General features: G+C 48.7%; 2 protein-coding genes across 4 annotated transcripts; both read right to left on the reverse strand.

Annotated features, from left to right (window-relative positions):
• Positions 1 to 420: 420 nt before the first annotated feature.
• Positions 421 to 5046, reverse strand: LOC148829824 (uncharacterized). 3 transcript variants are annotated; one of them, XM_088924149.1, is made up of 2 exons: positions 4992 to 5046; positions 421 to 3717 (listed from the first exon to the last, which is right to left on the reverse strand). In XM_088924149.1, the coding sequence occupies exon 2, from the start codon at positions 3560 to 3562 to the stop codon at positions 3212 to 3214; it is 351 nt and encodes a 116-aa protein (XP_088780275.1). In that variant the 5' UTR covers positions 3563 to 3717; positions 4992 to 5046; the 3' UTR covers positions 421 to 3211. The 3 variants fall into 3 exon arrangements, with proteins under 3 accessions (XP_088780275.1, XP_088780274.1, XP_088780277.1); XM_088924148.1 differs by having other exon boundaries at positions 4978 to 5040; XM_088924151.1 differs by having other exon boundaries at positions 421 to 3689; positions 4978 to 4998.
• Positions 5047 to 7916: 2870 nt separating this feature from the next.
• szl (sizzled) lies at positions 7917 to 11016 on the reverse strand. The gene is made up of 4 exons (XM_088922622.1): positions 10742 to 11016; positions 10206 to 10375; positions 9662 to 9754; positions 7917 to 8227 (listed from the first exon to the last, which is right to left on the reverse strand). The coding sequence occupies exons 1-4, from the start codon at positions 11014 to 11016 to the stop codon at positions 7917 to 7919; spliced, it is 849 nt and encodes a 282-aa protein (XP_088778748.1).
• Positions 11017 to 20782: the final 9766 nt, after the last annotated feature.

A 20782-nucleotide genomic window follows, 5' to 3' on the forward strand; every position in this document is an offset into this window, starting at 1 on the left:
GACAAAGACCAACCCCCTCAAACTGACACCAGCCAGAATGGGGGGGGTCTGTCGATCCTCTGAAAAGACTGCCCACCCTCCATCCATCCATCTTCTAACCACTGCATCCAGCACAGGGTCGCAGGGGAGCCGCAGCCTATCCCAGCAAGCAATGGGAACAAGGATGACACAGCCCAGACGGGACGTCAGTCCTTCACAACACACCCGCACCTGAGACAATTTTTTTTCACAAGCCCATTAACCTACCAGCATATATTTGGATAGCATGAGGACATTCAATTACCTGGAAGGTGGAAATGACCATACAAACTCCACACAGACAGCACTCCAGGAACTGAACCCAGGGCCCCAGCAATACTAACACTGTGCTATTGTGCTGTCCTTAGGGGTGCTTCCTTCGCCAGAAAAAAAGCTAACAAGTTAAATTACATATTTAAATATTTTTATTGCTTACAGACATTAATTACAGGCAGCGGGACACAGGGCTTACTGTTTAATGTACACGATGAATGATATCAGGTTGCTAAATATCTGTTTTATACAAGGTGTGCATACATTGTTTTATAAACATAAATAAAATTATCAATTTAATATAGTTTTCAAGGATGATGATTGAGATATACGGGTATTCAAAGAATAATGATTCAACCAGCTACAGAAGAGTTTAATGAAAAACTATGTTCACTCTGGCTGGTGACACTCAAAAACCCAGGGAAAACTGTTGCAGAGCCTTGCACATTAACGGAGATTCAGTTTCCGGCTCTGTGCGAGACGGACTCTGGCCACTGCCCACCTCGAACTCACAGTCTCGTGTCTTTTGACCTCTGCAGTGCCCCAGATTACAGAGACACTGTACAAGAGGAATATCACTCTCAGCCTCATGCCATGAGCCGGGACACACACCGTGGAGCACAGTAGGTCATTAAACATTATTAATTAGGCCCTCCAGGATCCCACGTCACTTGATTTAAAAAGGCAATACAAATAAAATGTGCGGTCATTACACATTCACAACAGAAAAGTCATAAGACTGTGAAACAGAACCAAAACTGTAAGGAATCGGGTGTCGTGTTAATGGCACATATAAAATGAATGGTTTATGCTTAAAAAGTATGTGATTTTCTATTCGTATAGGGGGTGCAGTCATGTTATCGGGGGAGTTAGATTTGAGTTCACTTTCTGACAAGCTGGCTCTTCATCTTGATGTTTTTTGAAAAATGCAAATCGTTACTTTTTTTACAATCGACACTGTATGGACAATTTGAATCGTTGCAGGTGATTACCCACTTTAAATTCAATACAAAAATATTTTCAGTGCAATAAATTTGTGGAAAACAGTGATTTTCCTATAATACAGCTCAGAATATGACATTGTCTCTGTATGTCTCACAGATAAGTTTGCACCTAATCTACTTTCTTGAAAGTAAGTGTAAGTATGATAAATGTTTTGATAAAACCTGTTAAATGCTGTTGACAAAATTAGCAGCTATTAGATCACTAGTAGTAAAATACATTTCTAAATATCACAGTATAGTCTTTGGAATACCAATGGCAATCATGTAATGCCATTTCACCGTGGATGCTCACAACTGTAATGTCTGAGTATTTTTTGTTTCGGCGAATGCAAGCCATCATCGACAGCTGATGTGCTTTTGTTCACCAGCAGTACAGCACTGCATGGACCAGTTTTTCCCCAGGGTCTTCACAGAGAACACCGGAATCCAGTTTTGTTCCATCTTTTTGAAGTTTTAACTTCATCTGGATGCTGTGAAGGTGCTGAGGATATCGCACAGTTCAGGAAGAAACAAAAGGCATTCTTTCAGGTGGGCTTTCTGCAACGATCAGTGATTTTCTGTGGTTGCTGGAGAATTCTGAAATGAACTCCTAAAATCATGGACTACAGAAGGGTCCAATTGATTAGGGAATAACTGTTCGAGACGCTGCACGGCACAATTAATAGTTATACAAGTACTGGACAATAAAAAGTAAACACCTGGGTAAAGACGTATATTAAAAGCAAAGGCTTCCAGGCAGATTCATGCAGCAAGTCAGCCAATGACATCCCAGCACGCTTAGTGTCACATATAAAAATATGGCTGTCTAGTAATCAAGGCCGTGAATTTGAAAGAGGAGTGATTATCGGCAAGCCTTCGACAGGAGCTTCAGCGTCCAGGTCGCGGTGTTTTACGAGCAATGGCGATGTCAGCAGGGAACTCACAGGGAAAAACATCGGCAAAGGGCAACGGTGGGCAGCCACAGATCAGGACGGCTGTGCATTCGTTAAAGACGTGCACGACAAGTCAGCCACGCGTTTCCAGATCCATCAATCTGAGGAGCGAGCAGCCAGTTTCATCAAAAACTGGGCCGCTGGGAACTCCACGCAGTTGGGGCCGAAGTGCAAAAACCATTCCTCACACCTGGCAATGCACGGCCACGGGCCCAGTGTTGCGAAAAGCACTGGCAAAGGACTGCCGGGCAGTGGAGAAATGCGATATGGTGAGATGAATCATCCTTCACTGTTCTCGACACAGACGACTGCCATACGGGCTGCACTGGCCACAAGTTGTATCAGTGTTACCATTTTTCTGTCCACTACCTGTATAAAAGATTCGTCTTTTCACGTACCCCGGTTTGCTCTCCATGAGACACACAGACAGGGAGAGAAGCTGGGGGTCAGAGCGCAGGGTCAGCCATTTATACGGCGCCCCTGGAGCAGTTGGGGTTAAGGGCCTTGCTCAGGGGCCCAACAGAGTAGGATTCCTCTGCCGGCCATGGGATTCGAACCGGCAACCTTCCAGCCCCAGGCGCAGATCCTGAGCCACAGAGCCACCACTCTGCCGCATATATTACTATAAATTACTTATCCACAACACCCTTAAGCTTTTTGGTTATAATTCAGCAGAACTTTGCCCAGAACGCCTTACGAGTAAGCTTTCTTTGCACACTTTTGGGCACCCGGTTAAGAAAGCTGGGTGTGCTGCAGTATCCTCGGTAAAGCACTTTGCTCTAGGAACTCCCACCTGGGTCTTGGGACTGTCCAGAGCCCTGACCGCTGCTCCACTGAACGAGAATGGGGGTGCACCTCCCCAGTCCCCTACGGCTCAGTCACCCTCGCCCACGAGCCCTGGAACCGGACCATCGCTGTCCACGAGGGCAGGAGGGCAACGAGCCCACAGCAGGAGCCCCTCGAGACAGGTAGGAAGCGGACGGGCTAAGACACGCCCCGTTTGCCGTAGTAGCCCAGGCTGTGCAGGTAGCGGCGCATGGTCCGCGTGGACACCTGGAACCGCCGGGCCATGTCGGCGGCGTGCTGCTGGGGCTCGGCCTCCACGCACCTCTTCACGGCTCGCAGCAGCCGGCCGGACGGCTTGGGGCGCCCGGGCCGCGCGCAGACGCTGGTCTTGCGGCTCCTCCTGTACTGCACGACCACCCTGTTCACCGTGGACACGGGGATGCCCAGCGCCCTCGAGATCTTCCTCTGGCTCTCGCCCACAGACCAGCGGCCCACAATGCGCCCCCTCTGGAAGTCCGGCAGCTCGCGTGACCCCCCTTTACGTGGCATGGCTAACGGCAGGGATCACGCGACTATCCGCGGGACTGGACGCCAACGCCCACCTCGGCCGCAGAGGACAGTCCAGGGGTTCTCAGTGGCTGCAGCGGGCAGGGTCAGGGGCACAGCCCTGGAGCTCCTGGACGACCACAGAGCAGACGCGGGTACTTCAGATAAAGAAACAAAAAACAGAGATAACGCTGCTCCGGCAGCTCCAACTCCACTTTTGAGCCTCATTACAAACGTTTTGCAAAAATAATCAACTATTAGGCTACGTGCTATTTGCAAAGACAGTATGTGATTTAAAAGCAGTTAAAAGATCTTGGCCTTTTAAGTAGAAAAAAAATACATCAAGAAGACACAGGTTTTCACAATGAGAGCTGTGCTGAAAGTGTGTGTGTTAAAGGTTTTGCAAGGTGTCTCTGAGAATTGCCCAGTGAGTCACAACAGGCAGAGTGTGTGTCTAGTTCTGCGCTGACGGCTTCTGTTTCTGTGATATCACCTTGAGCGTTTGATCACTAAATTATTAGTTTAGGCAAGTAAGTTTTTAAAAACTTGTCAGACCAACGTTAATCAACAACTAACAAAATCGTGTTGATGCGTTCTGAAGTCTTCAGTGTGGTGGTTGAACATGAACACAAACGGAAGACTGTAACAGCAAATTAAATCTGCATATAAAATACTGAAACAAATACTTCCTCCTAGATTACGAATAGCAGTTCTAATGTAAAACAACACATAAAAATGAAAACAAAACAAAACTGCCAATTGGTTTTTTTTTTAGTTTAAATGTCATGGTACATTAAAAGTGGTACATCTTTTTTTATATTATTTTTATAATTCTTCGCAAAATGTCTTCTTGTAGGGGTGTTCTCTACCAGTCTCTTCCGCTCTTAGTCAGAGGGTTTGTCATGATCACGTTTTCGGTGTTTGCAGAACGATCGTGTTGTCTTGCTGTGCCGAGTGCTCTCGGTGTACACGGTGTACACTCACAAACCTCGCCGGCCAACCCTACTCTACACAGCAGGTCAGCTGGAGAAGAGAGAGACTGCTTCACCGGTTTCATTAGGGGTTAAATCTGGAGAGGCCGGACTGTACAAGACCGAAGCACGGTTTAGCCAGGTCACCGGTGCAACACCTCTGCTTTTTAAAAAAGGTTTCGAAAAGAGATGCGGGCTAAATAAGCACCGGTTCATAACTCTGATTTACTGGTCTTAAACTATGCTACCATGCACTACTTTCAAGCAGAAACACACACGAGAAAATGATCTAACTTCTGCCTCCTCGTATGTTCCTTCTTACCGCGGCGAAAGGCTTTTGTCTAGATTTCACAAGAGAACTGCACCGATAATACCCCATCGCGAATTGAACTTATCATTAGACGAATAGAAATGAAATACACACATATATCTTTAAAAAACACTCACATTAGACACCGTACCTTCCCCCGTCTCCGGACCGGACCACCATGTTGTTGTTATTGTTGTTGTGCGTTTGCAAAGCGCGTGGTTCATGCTGCGGAAGTGACGACATTTTAAGCTGAAAAGCAGCGGGTGGGTTGTGTCTGAGGTGTGCGAATATTTTAGCACGTATGTCACAAGAAAGGAGGGCAATGCAACTCCGCTTACAGCAGAAAGGTGTGTTTTACTCAAGCAGATTACTGATGATAGCAAAAGTGTTTGGGAAGTTTATCTAGATCTAGATGTCAGCGCGTACTGTTTCCAGATCCTCCCCCCCTACTCCCGAGAATGGACTGTTCCTGAGCCCCTTGCTCCGCCCCCACCGGCTCCCCCTTAGCAACAAGTTCGCCCGTGTAGGTGATAGGCAGCGGATTGTCCCAGTCGGTTATGGCCGAGCGCACTGGGGGTTATTAATAAATTCCCCTGCAGTAATAGAAGTCAACCGTTTAAGCGATAATAGGGAGTTCCTTGAGCTGTTCCGAGGGCTGCAGGCTGGGGAACCGCATGGGTCGCCAGAACAGGGAAATGTGAGCACTGCAGGGGCGGACAATGCGAGAAGCGGAGCTCTTTTATGCACGTCACAGCCTGAGTGCCAAACAGATATACCACCACTACTAGACCCACACAAACCCAGATTTGATTGAACATTTTGCCTTTTTACTTTCCTATATGTGCTCATATTTGTTTTTACTGTATTTATTGTAAATGCATACAGTTCTGTATAGATTGAAGAATTTATTGAATGTTAATTGATCGTTAATCTGAGTGCAGGAGATAACGGCTTGAGCTGTCCAGGGAGTTATGTGGGCCGATAAGCGCTGGGGTTGCAGTGCTGCAGACCGGACGATCAGAAGTGCTCTTGGAAGTGGAGATGATGAACCTCTAGGTGGCACTATTCCCCTTAGAAGACCATCCGAAGTTAAAATAAGGAAAGAGGCGTTAAACTGACCTGCCTCTCTTCTGATGTTTTTCCCAAATTTCTAAGTTCCAGTGAAGGTGTTCTGACTCTGTGCTGCCTGTGTTTGCCCTGTAGGTTCTCTCTCGAGACAGCCTACTAATTGTCTACCTGCGTCTGCTGTGTGCTGATCTGCAGGTATCTCCCTGGAGAGGTTTAGAAATTCAGAAAACAATTATTTGCAGCAGTAGCACTGCTGTTCGTCTGTGTATTTGTAATTTATCTTATTTGTCAACAGTGTAATGAAAACAGGTCTTGGTAAGGTTTGTAAACTGGCAAAAGCTTATTAAAGCTTACATATGCACAAGGAGCCCGATAAGTGGCAAAGAATTCAATACCTTATACAACCGGTATAAATTGCCCTGTGAATGTGTGTTCCCTGCAATGGACAGTGCTAACAGGCACTATAAACACACATAGACAGTTTATGGCCAGTTCTGAAACTATGAGGCAAACCAGACCCTGATGCAGTTCAGGCTCAGTAAACACAGCCTGGACACAGAAGCTGGATGACACAGACAGGCCAGCTAAGAAACTACTGCAAGAAATACTCTGGAATTAAAGTTGTATCAATAGAGCTGCAGCCTAGTATGGTATTTCCTATCACAGCCTAAGGAACAGGAAGTGATCCTCTGTAATGCTAATTATTATTATTACAGAGTTCCTCTGGCAGTGACTGGAGATCACACACTCTCCCGGAAGCTGACAGTGTGAGCAGAGCCAATGTTGGCTGCCTTTCTCTGCATTCATGAGCAAATCCACCCCTACAACACCTCTTTCACACCTTCACCCCAGGGGCTGGGCTTTTGTCAGACTTTTCTCCTTTTAAGTGGTCTGATATTCACATTTGCCCAGAAATCCCCCTGAAGGTGTGTATGTGTCACTTCTGTTACCCCTCACCTGGGTAAATATACTCTACCGGGCCATGAGATGATGATGAAATAGGTCAGGACAGTCAGACATAACACTACAGTTTATTTTACACACTGCATATTTGCGAAAAAACAAACACAGCAACAGCACTAGCAACCTTTAAAAGACTTTACACTTTGCAGGTTGCTTTTAATGTTTTAAATACACAATCATATTTAGTATAATTATTATTACTTTTTACATTTCAGCTTTTATTTACAATAAGGATCTGTTCAAGAGTGTGTAACAGGGCTCATTGGCACTGGACCTGGTACATAATTGCCACTGAGCCCTGTTACAAGTGCATTTACTTCCTCCCTTCCAAGCCCTGCTAGCTTGTTGCAGCAGAAGCAGGCAGACTGTGGCCCATTGGCTCAGCAGGGGACCTTTAGAGACCAGCAGATTGCCCAGCTCCATCACTATATAAGTGTAAGCAGTTATTATTATTATTATTATTACCCTGCACACCACTGCCATACAGTTCCAACCTGCCCCAGGCCTTGCTCAGAGTCCAGCCCCAGGATACTCTTGTCTCATTATCCTCTCAGTCCCCGAGTGCCTTGGTTGTGGTTCCAGCTCAGTGAAGCCCAGTGTGCTGTTGTCCAGCCCAGCTCAGTGAAGCCCAGTGTGCTGCTGTCCAGCCCAGTTCAGTGGAACCAGGTGTGCTGCTGTCCAGCCCAGCTCAGTGAAGACCGGTGTGCTGCTGTCCAGCCCAGCTCAGTGAAGCCCGGTGTGCTGCTGTCCAGCCCAGATCAGTGCAGCCCGGTGTGCTGTTGTCCAGCCCAGTTCAGTGGAACTAGGTGTGCTGCTGTCCAGCCAGCTCAGTGAAGCCCGGTGTGCTGCTGTCCAGCCCAGATCAGTGAAGCCCGGTGTGCTGTTGCCCAGCCCAGCTCAGTGAAGCCCGGTGTGCTGTTGTCCAGTCCAGCCCAGTGGAGCCAGGTGTGCTGTTGTCCAGTCCAGCCCAGTGGAGCCAGGTGTGCTGTTATCCAGCACAGTTCAGTGCAGATTGGTGTTCTCCTGACCTCCCACAGTTTCTGTGCTAACATTTGTGGTGTTTCCACTTGCGCACGGCGGAAGTGAGCTGCATATCTCTCTTGTGCCACAGGAAGATGCGGGTGACTGCGACTGTGCCGTCCGGCTGCACGTCTCCTGCCAGCAGGTGGAGCTGTGTGCGACCCGGCCGGGCGAGAGCGTGAGCGCAGCGCGGGTTGATGAGCAGCCACTGCTGCAGCAGACTGTGGGTGTCGTAGGGCAGCAGGGGCCCTTGGCTGATGAACTCCACACGCCCCTCCACTGCAAACTCGGGGTCCTCCGAGGGCAGTCGCCGCCTGGACACCTTCACTTTCACTGCTGCGAGAAAGAAACAGCAGGACTCAGCAGGAGAACAGGAGACAGCCTTGCATTCAGCACGAGCAATTAAAACATCACAGCCTCTCGCAGTACGCCCAAGCAGCAGCACGGTGAGCAACAAATAATTCCCAGTTTCTTTACATGAAGGGTTGTAGGAGTCTGGTACAAACTGCCCAGCTATTTTCGTTGAAGCTGTTTCACTGGTTTCTTTCAAGGATGAGGCTCTCAGGTCAATTAAATGCTAATTAGCACATGGGTTATACGGGCTGAATGGTATGCCCAGGACATCAATAAACAGAGCAGAAACAACAGCACAGCAGGAGCAAATAATTTCTATTTCTTTACACTAAGGGTTAGGGGAGTCTGGAACAAGATGTCCAGCCATTTTGTTGAAGCTCTTTCACTGGTTAATTAGCTACTAATTAACAATTGGGTTAGACGGGCTGAATGGCCTCTCAGTGGTTGGATGGCTCTTAAAAAGAATAGTACAGTACACTGCATTTGCATTGTGCTTTCCTTCTGAAAGAACTTCACACTACCCTGTGAGAAGAGGCACAGCGGCAGATCAGTCTGCATCTGACAGAAGTGGAGAAGAAAGAACGAATTAGCCAGTTACAGCAAAGGAAGACACTTGGAATAACCCTGCCTAGGACATCTTCAGAGTTGGAATAGGGGACCCCAACGCTTTCCAACAGCAGTCTGAGATCTTTAACCACTGTGAAGAATCAGCCTCTTGGTTTCACTTCTCATCCTAAAGACCACCTCCCCCAGGAGGATGTCTCCCAGGCAGCAGATCGGTGGAGGTAAATGGCAGAGCAGACTGAACTGTCCTTGTCACACGGACATCTTCACAGCCTCCAGCTTTCTACAGACTCCTGCAAACACCTGCTTGCACCACACAGCTGCCTGCATTTTAACCAAAGTGCATGACCATATAACACCACATAACCACATAACCCCTGTTTTAGCTTCCCTGCACTGGCTCCCCGTGGCTTTTAGAATGAGATTCAAACACGATTGCTCTCTTTTAAGGGCCTGAACAGTTTGTCTCCTGACAACAACGGTAAACCATTGACCCCCCCCTACACACCTACATGTCCTTTACTGACTTCAGACACCAGCCCCCTTTCGGTCCCAACAGACGAAACTCTGGAAACACTGAGCTTTCCGATCTGGTGATCCAAGGTAGAGGAATCACCTCCACATCACAGCCCACATCAGATCTTGCCTTCAAACCCACTTGTGTACTGGACTTCTGTTTAATTAGCTTCAGGATATATTTATTTGTTCCAGGATGTGCACACCTGTCTTACTTTTGCTTAATTAAATTATTGTACAGCTGCTCGACATGCAATGGACCATGAAGGTACCATCTAAAACAGAAAGGAGGTTTTCATGCAAGGCAATTAAGATAGTAAGACACAAATCACTTACCAAAGTCATGCTGACAGAGTGCACCCAGCACCATCTTAGAAGAGAAGGGCTCCTCAACTTCGGGGCACCCCTGACACTGGGGTCTGGGCAGAGCTGGAGAAAAAAAACAGCCAGAGGTCAGCTGAGAGGATCCACAGTCCCTGTCTGCGCAATCTCTCGGGCGACCTCCAAAACGCAGCTGAAGACTCACTTCTCTGCCAGTCCTGTCGTTCTTACCTTTGATTTTGCTTTTTTTTTTACTGCTCTCCATTACGATTTCAGTCTTTATGACATGACACTGCCTTGAGAGGAAGGGTTTTTACAAATTAAGAGATCTATTTAGTTTATCGATAACTATTTCCTAGCTTCCTCTCCCCTACCACGAACATAAGAAAGGTTACAAACAAGAGGAGGCTGTCCAGCTCATCTAGTTGGCTTGCTGTTTCGTAGCGAGTTCACGCAAGGATCTCTACCCTCCCGCTGCCATCTAAACTTCCACCTGCGAGTCGTCAGAGGGTAATCCCTGCACTGTAACCCGCTTTCCTGCCAGACCCAAGAGGCTGACCTTTGTAGAAGTGCTGGGCGTGTTTGGAGACCGGAGTGAGACACATGTCCTCGTGGGCCGGGAAGCGATCGCAGTCCAGCTGCTCGGGCCAGGAGTGTCCCTGGCAGGCCAGCACAGGGGCGCAGCTGTCCCTCACGGCCACACACAGGCTGCGGCAGGGCTGGATAAACCTGCAGGGGCCAGGGGAGAGGCACAGTCACACACTGACAGCGCAGATTCACAGACGCGGGAGCCTGTTTCCCTTGGAGTCAGGCTGATTCCTTGCTGTCCAGTTTAGCACAGCTGTACAGATGTTCCAAACCTTGCCAATGCACTCAGTTCAAACAGCTTTATTAGCCTGATTGATAAATTCCAGTGTTGCCAAACGTGTGTACAGTCAATACAATATCCAGACATTTATAATACAAATACATCATAGGCCATTTACACGCAACATACAACACATAACTCATTAACGCAATAGCCAAGCAAATAAGCCAGGCATGACAACCTCACTGCAAGCCAGGGGGAGCGCGGTGGGGGGGCTCTGTACTCACGTGTCGAGGCACACCGGGGCGATGAGGGCGCAGAGGAAGGCTCGGGCCTGGGGGTGACAGCCGGTCTGTAACAGAGGCCTCCAGTCCTCGGAGCGGGGCACCACCTCCCTCTCCAGGCTGCTGTGCCCCAGGAAATTGGGCAGCCGCATTTCGCTGTACCCCACGTCCTGGCAGACGCCCATCTCCAGGGGTATGGCCACGCAGCGGGTGGGCTGGCTGAGGTCGAAGCCCAAGGCTGCTCCCAGCAGCCCCAGTGTGGTCAGGAAGAGAAGCATGGCCGCGGTCTGTCCTGCGCTGTGCTCTGGCTGTGCTGTGGTCTGCGATGGCTCCCAGGAGCTCTGTGTGGGTTCTGGGCTCGCCAGGTGGCCTTATATACTCCCCACCTAGGGCCAGCCCCCCCTGCCCTCCCCCCCTCGGAGCCTGTTATCAACGGCCCTATCAAAGCACTTGAGACACAGCAGCCTGCTGCAGAGCTGGAGACAGCAGCTCCATAATGACTGCAGACGTGTGTGTGTGGGTGGGGGGTGGGGGGGTGCAATCAAATAATGAACAAATCCTCAATTAGGACCCAGACCGAAAACTGGGATCAACACGATCTGCTTTTCTCTTCCCAGTTAGACGCCATTCTAACTGCTGGCGCTTCTTTTGAATCTGCCCACAGCCACAGCGCTTGTCGACAATTAGCATCTGTTGCAGATGAAGATGTTAATATGCGAGAGCTTCTGTGTGTGAGCTGAGCAAGTGAGGGTTGGGGTCTGTGTGTGTATGGAGGGGTGGGGGGGGGGTAGAGACAGCCTGGCTCCTGCAGGCACCTTCAGGCTCTTTCATGTTTCACTCTTTGCTAATTTGACAGCTTCCTCATAAAAGGTGCTTGTGGGCGCAGGAGAGAAATATCCTTAGCCCTCCAGTCCGTGTGAGGAGAGGGCAGTCTCTGAGGCCCTGGCCTGCAGTACTGAACCCCAGTTTCCTCACCTGCCTTTGATGTTGTAGACACACTCGTTTCATATTCAAATCCCGCTGGCTAAGGAGCTACTGCGCTGTGGATAATGGCTCTGTTTACTCTGAACGTGCGAGATAAAAAAGGGTGACGCTGAGAGTAAGTGTCAAGGGAGCTCCACTGGGCTGGCAGCCCAGTACATGATCTCCTGCCACAGCCGGAGGAACCCTGAGCTTGTCTCTCCATAACGTTGTGTGTGTCGTCTGTTGTACTTAAATGTCCCATGATGTATTTGTATTATAAATGTAGGTAGATATTGTATTGATTGTATATCAATGCAATCAATACAATATCTTGATTGGGCGGAGCGGTGGCTCTGTGGCTCAGGATCTGCGCCTGTGGCTGGAAGGTTGCCGGTTCAAATCCCGCAGCTGGCACAGGAATCCTACTCCGTTGGGCCCCTTAACCCCAGCTGCTCCAGGGGTGCCGTTCAATGGCTGACCCTGCGCTCTGACCCCAGGCTCTCTCCCTGTCTGTGTTTCTCATGGAGAGCAAGCTGGGGTATGTGAAAAGACAAATTCCTAATGCAAGAAATTGTAAAGGGTTAATAAAGTGATGTTATATGCTTTGGCAACACTGTAATTTACTGGACATGCCAATAGAGCTGTCTGAATTTGAATTTGTAAGTGAAATGACGCAGGCGCAATGCGATATACAATACAGAAATAGTGTCAGTATCTGCCCCCAGCGATGGCTGAGAAACTGGAGCAGGCAGGAGCCAGTTTGCACACCTGGCCGCAGGTACAGCTGATCTGCTGTCCTCAGCCGCTGTCTGTGCTGCAGCGCAGGCTCTCTGTCAGTCCACCGGTCGGTTTGTTATTTCACGACGGCACCTTGTACACGTAGCTGTCTCACAACGAGTCACCTTAAAACAGGAAACGGGCCCAGGACAGAAAATAAAGGACCTGAACACGGCTTTTATTTTTACAAAGAGCAAAAGATTTCTAAGGAGTGTTGCAATGCCAGTTAAAAAAAACAACACATATGTCATATGTACTGCGCAGAAAGACGTCGTTTTCTTTCAATGCAGAATGTGGTCTGACCAACAAGCCAACTCTTCCCTCTGGGGCAACACTGAGACCTTGGACCAAGTGAGTTACAGTACGTAGCTTTGGGAGATGTAGCCAGAGCGAACAGACATGATTCACAGACTGAAGGGCCCTCCACAGTGCAGGCTCACTGTGCTCCACAATATAGGGAACCTTAATTGCTTAATTAATTCCTCACTTTATTGTCCATCCATCTTCAAGGCATGGTACGTACTGGATGGGTCTCCAGTCCAGGGCACACAACAGACACAGATGCAGACACGCACACACCTGGGCCAGTTTTCCTAGAAGCCACTTTAACTTTGCAGTATGTTTTCTGACTGGGAAACCAGAGCCCCACCCAGAGGAACCCCTGACAAAACCAGGGAGAACATACAAGCTCCACACAGACAGCACCCCAGGAGCTGAGCCCTGGGCCCCAGCTCTGCGAGGCAGCAGTGCTAGCCACACTGTGCTGCCCTTCCTTGATGTTCATACTGGGAAATCTGCTTTGCTGCCAGGTTAAAAGATGGACAAACTATATAATACATTTACTGTAGCATGAATCCATTAACAAATAAAAACACACAAGTGCACAAGATTTAAAAAAAAACTAGTTAGAAGCTTTAAATAATCCTCCCAGTCCAGAATTGATAAATAAAGAAGTTGGGTTATCAGTGTGTGACAGATATATAAGATATTAAAATAAACATATTGTTCTCTAAACAGGGCAGGCTAATAGCTGTGGGGATGAAAGATCATTTAGTTCGGTTGCATTAAATCTGGGTAATTAAATGGACCAATGGAAGGAGCTCAGATTTACTGTGCAAGGGGTGGTCATTACAGTCAGTGATTACACTGGCCTTCTGCACTACCTGTCTGGTAGTAGATGTCTGTCAGCTCTAGTCCTTGGGTACTGATAACACTGCTGGTTGCTTTCACTATCCTGCTCAGCCTGCATGGACTCAAGGTACCAAGCCAGGCTACCGCAGTGAATGTTAAAACAGTTTTACAGAATATGGTCATCACTGTACTAAACAGAGCTTTCACGGGAAGCTCAATCACTGTTGGCTCATCTTGCCTGTGGCATCTGTATTGTCCTCAAAGGTTAGCCTGCAATCAGCAATAGTGCCAAAGGATGTGTAACTGCTGACAAGCACCAGCTACTCCCCTTCTAAAACCGCTGGATGGACATTATTACTGCAACATAAAAACACACTGAATCACCGCACAAAAAATTACAGTGGTGTTGGCTGTAGCAAGTCTATTGCTGACCTGTTTGTATGAACATAAGTTCACAAATGAGAGGAGTTGTTTGCCCTGTATAGTTCCTTTGGTTATTAGTAGCTAATGCAAGAATTTCATCCATTTCTCAAAAAACAAACATCAGCTTCAGCATCGTGGCTGGGTAGCTTGTTCCACACTCCCACAACCCTTTGTGTAAAGGGGTCTCCTGTTCTCAGGTTTAAATGCATGTCCACATAGTTTCTATGTGTCCTCAGGTCAGTGTTTCACTGTTGATTCGGAAGAATTATATCCTCAGACTCATTGTTTCCTTTCCCACCTGTGTGGTGACACAGATCAAATCTAGAATCCCACAGGGGATCCTTTCTAAAACTGTAACAGGAACTCCTGACAAAACTCTGTGGATTCTGGCAGGAATCTGTGAGGATTTTTGTCTGCCGAATTCTGCATGTCGTGCAGACGTTTATACATGGACCTCACCAGGTTATATTGAGAACTAACGCTTCAACCAAAGGGTTATTTATTCATTAAAATAAAAGCAGGACGCCCATGTTTCATTGAAAATCTGCTACCTATCACCTTGTGAATGAGACTCCAGCTGTTGTCTATTGTGTGTTGATAGACCTGCCTTTCACTGTCACACAGTTAAGCGCCTTTTCTCCCTGAAATGCCCAAGTCTGTGGGCAAGTGTTCCAGATGTTCAAAAAGAGAATCACCCAGCTGCAGACCCGTCCACCTTGCAAACAACACTCTGCAGGCAGGAACTGAAGGCCCACCCAACAGATTAGATACAACATGTTATTCCTGATATACAGTATCTGATCTGAAGCCCTTTATTGTGTATTAGGGTCTTATCCAGAATTAAAGTGCTGATAACGCGAGTCTAATCCCTGCATATTGGGCTTTTGGGGAAACCCTTCCAGGATTAGGGACAACAATGATTTGAAGGACGTTACTTCCTGTCTGTCTTTTCCAGCAAGAACAACACCAACCTCTTGCTGGCAAGCCAGGGCCTGCAGGGCCTGCTGACAGAGCGCACTGCGTCGCCATGCAGGAGACTGAGACGTGCTCACTGAGGCTGTGGTCAAATGAGATACAGTGGCTTTTTGTCCCCCCTGGGGATAAATAAAGCATTTTGAACTGGATTGAGTTTTCTGGGGGTGATCAGTCCACCCCACTCACCTGGTCTCCCTCACGCCAGCACGGAGAGTGATCGTGCTGTTCGACAGCCAAGCGTCATAAAACACACGCAGCCGGCCGTGACAATGCTGTTCTTAAAAATGCTTGGTAATGGAGTTAATAATTATAATAATATTAATTTCTTACACTTATATAGCGCTCTTCTGGACACTCCACTCAAAGCTCTTTACAGGTAATGGGGGCTCCCCTCCACCACCACCAGTGTGCAGCCCCACCTGGATGATGTGACGGCAGCCATAGTGATCCAGTACGCTCACCACACCCCAGTGATGAAGCCAATTCAGCGATGGGGATTTTTAGGAGGCCATAACTGGTAAAAGTCAATGGGAAATTTGGCCAGGACACTGGGATAACACCACTACTCTTTTCAAGAAACCGCTGAGTCAGGACCTCAGTTTTTCTTCTCATCCGAAGGTTTAAATGAATGTTGGGGGGGGCGGGAGGTCAACCTCTAACCTCTCCCAGTCTGGCCTTTCTGTGTTTCGTTTTCTCTTCCCTGCCTCAGCCACGCCCTGGCCTCGCTCTAGCCCCCTGGTCCTCATTGCCTGGGGGTTATCCAACCTCATTAGATTGGGGGGTCACCTCCTCCTCGGATGAGCTCCCCCAGTAAAGCTCACTGTTCTACATCGTAAAAGCCTCTCCTGCACTGAGGGTTCGGCCCAGCAGATCTAGAGGGAAAAGGCAGAAATAAAACCAGCTCTGATTTGCAGACCGTGCAGGGAAATACGACGGAAGACGTTTTTTCAGGCTTTCAGGGCCTTCAGTTACAGAACGGTTAGCTCTGTGCTTTCCTGGTGTCAGATCACAGCAGTTTCCCTCTCAGCCACAACACCCATTGACAGGTTCTCTGATCACTGGGTGTTCTTCAAAGTCTTCCCCGAAACACAGGAAAAATAAACTTGTTCTATCAACAGTCTTCCTTTAGCTCCAGGCTGCGTCCCCAGATGTCTGTCTGGCGCTCTGCGGCCCTGGCAGGGGCTGCGCTGCTCAGTGGAGATGATCACAGGAGCCCGTGCTGTCTGGGGCTGACCTGCGCAGCCAGACGGCCAACATCCTTTAGTGCTTAACGTGTCTGTGGGGAGGAGACAGGGATCAGCGGAGCTGCCAGCCTGGCTCTTACCCGGCCGAGACAGGAGAGCCCTTCTCTGGACAGGAGACAAATTTGTCAAAACAATGGAGGGGATCTGACACCCCCCCCCCCCTCCTCCCCGGCTTTGTTTTCCCTGTTGATTGTCTCCCTCAGGGCTTTGTTTGTCTTGTTAATGGGAGGCAGTTCTTGATCTGCAGCCGCAGGGGCTGTAGCAGCATGGCAGAGCACGGCACTTCATGGCACTGCATGGAACAGCACAGCACACAGCACTGAATGGCATAGCATGGCAGGCCCCGAATATAGCATTGCATAGCATGGGAACAAGTAGTAGGTTTATTCCATGCTGAAAAAAAAAACGGTTTCGGCCGTGGAGCCTTCTTCAGGTGTGAGGAAGGCTCTTCAGGTTCTTCAGGTGCTCACACCTGAATAAGGTTCCACGGACGAAACGTTGTGTTCTCTTTCTTCTTTTTTTCAGCATGGAATAAACCTATTACTTGTTCCTCTGCAGCCTACGCATGCTGACGCAGCTCCCCACCTGAACTGGTATTGCATAACATGGTACAGCACAGCATGGCACCCTCACCCACCTGTGCCCTGGTTTCCAAACGAACTCTACTGTCCACCCCCACCACCTTCCAGACAGAAAAGCTCTGCACACGATCAATAAAGCAAAGGCAAATTAAACACAGTCCAAAAAGCAGCTGGACAATCCAAAGTTGTGCTAGCTCTTTTATGCCCTGGGCTAAGCTCACAGGATCTAGAAGCTGACAGCACCACGCCACAATTCTGCTAAGCACCAAGGAGCAAAACAGAGCAAAGGTGGGAATAGGATAAGCTGAAGCAGCTTCTCTAATATGTTCACCTGATCCTTAACTGCTTGTAAAAAACCTTCTTGTCTTTTGAGGGAGTTCAGGCATTGTGTATTCGGGGCACACACAGCACAGAGAGCACTGGCACTAACACATCGGAGCTGCACCAGTGTGTCCCAGTACTGAGGAACACGGAAAGCAAACCATGTTGCTGTTTTCCCAAGACTACAACAGAATATGGCCCCAGGACCTGCAGTCCTGGACTGTAATCCTACGCACAACTCTCTGTATTAAAGTCTTCTCAGTAAATCTCCATTTACAGAACAAGACCATACAGACACTCTGTGAGCAATGTCAAAGACCAAACATTTGACTTTATTTATCTTTCTTTCTCATCATATAAGTAACTTATTTGTTGCTGGATCCCTGTTGTGGAATCCATCAAGCTACAGTGTAAATGAAGTGTGGACTGTGTTTTGCCTTAAGTATTTTATCTGCCTGCAAAGCAAATCTTCCATCTGCGACAATAAAGTCAAGTAAGTAAACATTCAAGCTGTTTGAAGAATTTGCGATTCACTTCAATAAACGGATCATAGGGGTGCTGTTTTCACCACTCCTCCAGACCGAGTGAAAGACAGGAGGGTTTATGGGACCTGAGGTGTAGCAATGCAGGAGTGCTAACTCTCAGCAGCCCTCCGGGAGACAGGTGTGATCCGCCAGTCTGTGTGGATTCCTCACGGGCTGTCTGCCCCCAGGCTACCTGCCTACCTGTCTGCTGTCTCCCCCACACGCTGGCCAGCCCCACTCCAGTGCCTCTGTACTCTCCCAGCAGACTGGGACCGATTTCCAGACAGTGTGAGGAGCCCAAGAAAGGCCAAGAAAACGATAACAGGGATTCTTCAGGGAAAGGCTCTGCTGCATACGAATGTAAGAACAGATGGTCATAGGAAGAGGCTTTATTATTATTATTCTTTATTTTATACAGTATATCACCTTTAAAAGTGTCTTCTCAAAGGGTTTTACAGAAAAAAAAACCACAAAAAGAGGAGCCAGCAGAATTGCACAGTTACTATTAGGGTAGGGGCAGACACAGAACCAGATGAACATAAGCTCTTCTAAAAAAGAAGGTTGCTGCTATTATTATTATTTAAAAGCAAGAGTCGGCCCCTCCAGTCGGTTTGTTAGCTAATAGTTGATCCCAAGATCTCATCCTGCTGTTTTCTGAAAGAAGCCAGAATATCACATGGCTGGGTGGCTTGTTCCACACTCCCACCCGTTCTCAGTTTCACATGTCCTTCTACAACTCCCTGTATTCTGACCAGAGCCAGAAACACACACAGGGTCTCCGGACACCGCGGGGAGAAACTCCAGCATTCCTTATGCTTTAGAGGCCATGTTTCGCTTGGATCCAATATGGCTGGTGAAAGGGCGACCAGGAAAGGGAGGTGGAGAAGGAGAGGGTGACGTGTGGTTAAATGTGCACTGACACTACAGGATTACGTCAGGATTTAGGTGCGAGTTGAGCCAGGCGAACTTCGTTAATTCGGCCGCCTTCAATTCCAGGTGCTTTATCAGCATGACCGATGGGTACAATCAGTGTTGCCAAAGCAAATAAAATAATGAAAATCACATGAAACAAAACAAAAAATAAAAGTAGATGTAGACAGAAGGAGCATTATTGGGAGACAGACTCACTGTTCCTCAGGCTTCATCCCTCCCGAAGTCTCGTTAGAACTCTACGTAAGGACGGGAGGAGTACTCTGATTTTCACATCTGTGTGGAGCCCATTTCCGTGTGAGGATGTTAAAAAGGCCTGTCCGGTTATTAGGAGCCAGTCGGTACCACCAACAGAGGCTGCTGGACACAAGCTGTAGCTTGATGTAAAACTGGTCTTTCTAGCCATTTTCTTCATTTATCCTTTACTAAAAGTTTTCTGCTTATAAGCTTAAATTTTGCTTCCTTTGTACTTAGTGTATCTCTCGGAAGAACAAAGGGAATTTCCTTCACTGGCTATGGAGCTATAAGGTACAGTATATTATCATTAGACCAGCAGGCAAGTTCACAGGCTTGTAGCACAGGCGAGCCGTGGGACCAGTCGGCTTTATCCGGTGCTGGACTAGAATTCCCACAGGGAATTCACAGCTCTAGATCACTTACTCAACCTGATTGCCGTCTTATTTCATTAAGGTTAAGCCATAAAGAAAATCGAGCAAAAAACTGCTTCACACGGAGCATAGCAAGCAGACACAGGGACACAACTGGACACTGGACAGAGCATTGCGCCAATACAAGCAGAGTTTTTTTACTCACGGAACCAGTCCTTTTGGGATATTTCAAAGTTTGTCCTCACACTGAGGCAGAATCTCAGCAGAGGCAGGGTAAACCCCCTTCTTGTCATGAAGTCAGGAGATGCCTCAGTGCCTGAGTGTCTCTGCTGTGTGATGAGTTCAGGGCACAGGAGACCGGGAGACCTGGGGGCTCAGGACGCACTGGGACACTTGGAGGCTCAGGACGCACCGGGAGACCTGGGGGCTCAGGACGCACCAGGACACTCGGAGGCTCAGGACGCACTGGGAGACTCAGGGGCTCAGACACCCAGAGACCTGGGGGCTCAGGACGCACCGGGACACTCGGAGGCTCAGGATGCACCGGGAGACCTGGGGGCTCAGGACGCACTGGGACACTTGGAGGCTCAGGACGCACCGGGAGACCTGGGGGCTCAGGACGCACCAGGACACTCGGAGGCTCAGGACGCACTGGGAGACTCAGGGGCTCAGACACCCAGAGACCTGGGGGCTCAGGACGCACCGGGACACTCGGAGGCTCAGGATGCACCGGGAGACCTGGGGGCTCAGGACGCACTGGGACACTTGGAGGCTCAGGACGCACCGGGAGACCTGGGGGCTCAGGACGCACCAGGACACTCGGAGGCTCAGGACGCACTGGGAGACTCAGGGGCTCAGACACCCAGAGACCTGGGGGCTCAGGACGCACCGGGACACTCGGAGGCTCAGGATGCACCGGGACACTCGGAGGCTCAGGACGCACCGGGAGTCTCCGGGAGACAGAGGCAGGTAATTGAGTGGTATCAGCCTGGCTGTCTGGAGCACAGAGACTCCACTGGGCAGCTCGTTCACTGTGACACAGGAGCTCTAATGGGTGAAGAGATTCCTTTTATCTCCTAATGGCCCTGCTGAACAGGACACAGAGCCGTCACTCCTCCTGGTTGCTAGGGCTGCAGACTTCTCCAACCTTTCTCTTCTGCTATTGGACAAAATGACCAGGGGAAAAAGCAGCAAGGGTTTCTCAAAACAGTGCCTCCCTACAGTGACCCTTGACCCGTGACCCCGGGAGCGAGGGCAGGGATATTTACCCTGATAACCAAGAAGACCTGCAGCTCTGATAGCTGTGAAAGGCGCTTCCTCCCAGTATCCACTCAGGAGGGTGAATACTTGTGAAATCAACAGGTTCTAGCTAGGATTTTCTGGGCAGATTTTGCTGATCTTTAACTTCTTTCCCCCATAAGAGTGTTTGGTTTGTGCCTTCAATGTTTGATGAGTAATATTCACTTTAAAAAATGGTAATTACATAAAATGGGACATCATTGTAAAGGGATAAATGCCTTTATGTTAGCAATGCTGATACCCCGGTGTCTTTCAAGAAACAGCTTCG

Source organism: Atractosteus spatula, chromosome 8, assembly GCF_055471065.1.
Source record: "Atractosteus spatula isolate fAtrSpa1 chromosome 8, fAtrSpa1.hap1, whole genome shotgun sequence".
In the NCBI taxonomy this organism is placed as follows: Eukaryota; Metazoa; Chordata; class Actinopteri; order Semionotiformes; family Lepisosteidae; genus Atractosteus; species Atractosteus spatula.

Bases quoted from the DNA above. Each gene is read 5' to 3' on its own strand.
- LOC148829824 (XM_088924149.1), bottom strand. From the start codon at position 3,562: ATGCCACGTAAAGGGGGGTCACGCGAGCTGCCGGACTTCCAGAGGGGG.
- szl (XM_088922622.1), bottom strand. From the start codon at position 11,016: ATGCTTCTCTTCCTGACCACACTGGGGCTGCTGGGAGCAGCCTTGGGC. The intron at 9,755-10,205 runs GTCAGCCTCTTG...TTTTTTCTCCAG, and splicing joins CGCCCAGCACTTCTACAAAG to CTCTGCCCAGACCCCAGTGT. The intron at 8,228-9,661 runs GTAAGTGATTTG...TCTTTCTCGCAG, and splicing joins ACTCTGTCAGCATGACTTTG to CAGTGAAAGTGAAGGTGTCC.